This window comes from Triticum urartu, chromosome 7A (genome assembly GCF_056163025.1).
Source record: "Triticum urartu cultivar PI428250 chromosome 7A, HENAU_Tu73, whole genome shotgun sequence".
NCBI classification, from domain to species: domain Eukaryota; kingdom Viridiplantae; phylum Streptophyta; class Magnoliopsida; order Poales; family Poaceae; genus Triticum; species Triticum urartu.
In genome coordinates, this window is record NC_141879.1 from 99,102,915 (window position 1) to 99,107,500 (window position 4,586).

Below are 4,586 nucleotides of genomic sequence, written 5' to 3' on the forward strand. Positions count from 1 at the left end.
ACGTACGAAACATGTACTACTTCCTCTCCCTTCGTGTTTTCTCTGGCTATCATTTACAGCAGCTCTCAAGATTTAAATCATCTTTTCAGTTAAATAAGTCCACTTGAAACTCAAAAATCTGGGTGTCCAAAAGCAAGAAAACACATGCAAGCATTTCTACAGATGAGAGCACCACTGCCTAACCATTCTGCTCGAATGTGTGCAGGCTTCATACCTCCTAATGTGCACCTGTAATAAGTGCAGTACTAAACCCCTGCATAATCTTAACACATCTACATTAATATTTGCCTACATACTACTGTGATCGTTAAGCTACTCCATGCAATCCCTGTACACGTACTGATTAATTAAGCAAGCATCAGGGATGAGTGTGCATAAATGTCATGGCACGTGTATGGATTGAAATGGATAGTTCAGAGTTGATCCGAATGTTAAGAAACACTTAGCTTGGCCAGATTTAACAGTAGAAAATATTACAAGAATATAAACTACTCCAGTGATCACTACTTCCGGTATGGCATAGCTAGCTCGTTTTGTTGGCAGAGTTTTTCATAGGCATCGCCGAGGGTTTAAGGTTTAGGGAACACCCATCGACACGCCATGGCGATACTCGAGGCGGTAGTAACAAAAGCTTGCAGCCAGAAAGATTATTGCAGAAGCGTGCTGTGCTGCTGGAGCCATTCCTGAATGGCAGAACGGAGACTGATATTGGGGATGACCTTCCGGTGTTGAAGTGGTTTGTTGGTCATCGGCGATCTGTTATTATTTTGAAGCCATTTCCGGATTAAATCACCTTCGTAGGTGAATCCATCTTCTGCGAAGTGAGGATCCTGCATGATTTCCTGAAATGTTGACAACAGATGATTAGTCACAAGATAAGGGAGCTACTAATTAATATCACACGAGTGCCTAGAAATAAACCAAACAAAAGACACATTCGAGTCATTCAGTGTTGTCATCTATTTATCTGCTCCTGAATAAGGAAAAAGCATAGAGTTCCTTTCTACTCACATGAGATATAGCACAAGTGAAGTGTGACGGTATGATGCTTTCATCTCTCACCGAACTCGAAGATGAAGGTGAAGGTAACATTGCACCATCCCTCATGTTCTCAACTGCTGTCCAGAGCTGGCCTGAAAGAGCAGGACGAGACCTGCTGCTTTGCTCAGTGCAAATGAGAGCAAGGTCTGCTAACTGCTGAATGTGCCCAACGGGCCACTCACCGGCTGAGGAATCAACTATAGAGTTAAGTTCACCTTGCTTCATCGCATCCTCTACAATCTTCTTTATACCGACAGGAGGCTGTCCTGTTAAAAGGCGCAAGACTACCATTCCAAAGGAATAAACATCACAGTGAGGTGTCATCTTCCGAGTGGCAAGATATTCAGGGTCCATGTATGTTGGGTCCTCCACAGGATGGTGGGAATTTTTGCTCTTAGACTGGATTAGCAGATGAGAAATACCAAAGTCACGAAGCTTGCTGACCAAGTTAGCATCAAGGAGGATGTTGGCAGGCTTAAGATCTCCATGAACAATTGGGTCAGGTTTGTTCTCATGCAGAAAGATCAAAGCTGAACATATCTCTGCAATAATACGAACGCGAATCTGCCAGGTCAGATTTTGCCTCTTATCCTCGCATGAAAGAAAATCTTCAAGGCTACCATTTGGCAAGGACTCATAGACAAGCGTCGATGACTCTTTGCATGCTCCTAGCAGAGTTACAAGGTTGGGGTGTCTCACTCTACTATGGATAGCAACCTGCAACATAAATCCAAAATAAATTATTTACAACTAGTCGTCTTGGAAACACTAATTTATTCAAGTTCCAGTTTTGACTGAAAAGAAGCAAGATATCACCAACTTTTTCTAGCATGACATAGGCAAAATAAAGAGTGAAGTGCATCAAAGGTCCTCGAACTATTTTAGAGGTGTTACATAGGTCCTCGAACTATGGAAAGGGTCATTGAGGTCCTCAAAGTGCAATATGCTTGCCATCCAAGTCCTCGAACTATTTTAGAGGTGTCATGTAGGTCCTTGAACTATTTCAGAGGTGTCACATACGTACACACTTATTGCACTTCAAGGATTTTTGAGGACCTGGATGACACTTTTCATAGTTCGAGGACCTATGTCACACCTTCAAAATAGTTCGAGGACCTATGGTGCACTTCACTCCAAAATAAACTTCAGAGCGAGTTCAGTAGAACTACCTCTTGTTCAAACTGTGAGCGTCCTTGACCATCGTGTCTCAGCACCTTTATTGCAACTTTCATGTTCCGGAGGACACCTCGGTACGCCGAGGCAACCCCACATTCTCTGAACTTCATTGAAGTACTGAAATTTTCTGTTGCACATTCGAGTTCAGCTAATGAAAACTGGCAGGGCATCGCCGTGCTTCTCCAGCGTAACTTTTCCACCTCTTTGAGTGCAGTATCTCGTTCCTTTAGCAAGACATCATGCTTGGACTGAAGCTGATTACACCGCTCTTTGGAATCAGTGAGCTGATGTTGCAGATTCAAACTATGCTCGTTGGCCTTCTGAAGTTCCCCACTATGGAACTTTTTCGATTCCAAAAGCTGATTTTGAGCATGTTCATTATGCTTATTAGCTTTCAGTAGCTCATTAGCAACCTCATCCTGTCGAGCTTTGACTTGTTGCAACTCTTGTTGTATTTTGGACAGATGCTCCTCAGTTTCTTTCTGTCGTTGCACCTGGTTTGCCTCTGATGTCCTAGCCTGCAGAATTCACACACTTTCATTCATATTTATCTGTGATAGATGGCTTGATTAATCTTGTTTCAATTGGCATAAATAGCATCGAGTCCAGATAAGTTGTAGTAGTCAGAATGGTTTAATCTAGAGAGTGCACGCATAACCCATAGGGCTAATTTGCAAGTGCGGCCCTCTAGTTTAGATAAGATAGCATTTTTGAAAAATAAATGCTTATCATTTATAATTTTTTAGGACATCATGATATGAACTTACTGTTTGTTCAGATTCAATCCGCCTCAAGCACTCATCAGAAGCTTCTTTCTTGAATACTGCAACTTCTTCCATGTACTTTTTAAGTTCATTAGACAAACAAATGTCTGAATGCCAATCTCTCTGTTAGGATCAGTGAGAGCAAATAATTAGTGACTTAAGGTAATAAAACTCAACCAGATTGTCTGGAAGGGGTAAAGTTTAACTACTAATTAGCAGGTTTTCATTGAGTTGTGCTTTATGTACACCATAAGTGGTACTTTTAAAGTTTAACTACTAATTAGAAGGTTTTCAGTGCATTTTCTTTGTTTCCTGTTGCACAAGGATTACCAGTCACGGTGAACCATGCATGCAAGAAATGTGTGTGGAAAAATTAAACAGAAACAAATAATGATGGAAGAGACTAACCAAAATGTCTTCTAAATCCTCAGGCCCAACGTCACCACCTTTAGACCTCTCAATGCATGTCTTACATCTAGGCCAACAAAAACAAACGTCAGTTCATGTTATAATGTGAAGAAGGCAAACAGAGGACTGGAATGCTACCTCTTGAAGCCATCAATTATGATAGTACTGTTTGGATCACACTTCAAACCCTCTATGTATGTTGCCATAGCACTTTCATATTTCTGCATCAGTGCTTGAACCTTCGCTTTACACACGTAACCCATCAGATAAGTAGGATCCAGCTCAATACATTTTTCTGCATCTTCCAGACCTTCAGGAAGAGCTCCCAGAAAGATGTGACACTGAGCTCTGTTTCTGAAAACCTGGATGTCCAATCATAAAAGTAGCACTATCATCACACTAAGTATTACAGTAATCAGGGTGCCAAGATAAAACGGTGCCCCTCGGAGCATGCCATACAGCTAACGATGTAAAACAAAAGAAAGATCATAGATAATATATGCTATATGACAGCAAAATTTAGTAATCAGAGATCCATCTAACTTGAATGGAGAAACAAATTTAACCAATGTATTGTACAAAGTACGACAGCTGAGAGAAGTGTTGTGACAGAATAATAACAGATAAAACAGCACATAGAAGTTGGCTTCAGATGTTATATACAGGGTATAATCGCTCTAAACCAAATTCTTACCGCGGGTTCTTTCGGATTCTTTTTCAGAGCTTCGGTATAGAGAGCTGCTGCTTCCTGATATTTTCTGCTGTAGAAGAGTTCATTGCCTGCAACATGCATGGTGGGGTACATTCAGATTCTAAAGCTGCAATTCTACATCACAATAGCTTGTCATGCCACTAAATGGAGGTGAATGTATCATGCTTGAAGAAAGGAAATAGATTGCTAGCAGCCTGTGTCCTGCGGTATTATCGATCCACGGCGTGGTTTTTCAAACAAAGCATGGAAAGCATTCAAGTCCATCCATTGCATGGCACGTTTTTGCAAAGTTATAAACCACAAGATGTACTGTATATATACAACATGAAATGCTCACAAAGTATATTTTTAACCTACTACTTCCTCCCAACTAAGGCGTTTCTTCAATTTGATTCCAAATGTAGGCCTTTCTACACTCCCAATGCAAATTTTCTCATGTTGTCCCAGTTCAGCCCCTAACTAGTTTGGTCGACAATTGACACATA

The 4,586-nt window shown here is 41.0% G+C and overlaps 1 protein-coding gene across 1 annotated transcript in view; it reads right to left on the bottom strand.

Moving 5' to 3' along the window:
• Positions 1-358: 358 nt before the first annotated feature.
• LOC125518430 (U-box domain-containing protein 70-like) overlaps positions 359-4,586 on the bottom strand; it is a 5,045-nt gene continuing 817 nt past the window's right edge. The window contains exons 2-8 of the mRNA XM_048683270.2: positions 4,084-4,169; positions 3,528-3,751; positions 3,390-3,456; positions 2,985-3,104; positions 2,211-2,735; positions 1,012-1,758; positions 359-842 (exon numbers count right to left, since the gene is read on the bottom strand). Coding sequence (XP_048539227.1) covers positions 648-842; positions 1,012-1,758; positions 2,211-2,735; positions 2,985-3,104; positions 3,390-3,456; positions 3,528-3,751; positions 4,084-4,169 — 1,964 coding nt within the window. The 3' untranslated portion in view covers positions 359-647. The remainder of the gene's footprint in view (positions 843-1,011; positions 1,759-2,210; positions 2,736-2,984; positions 3,105-3,389; positions 3,457-3,527; positions 3,752-4,083; positions 4,170-4,586) is intronic.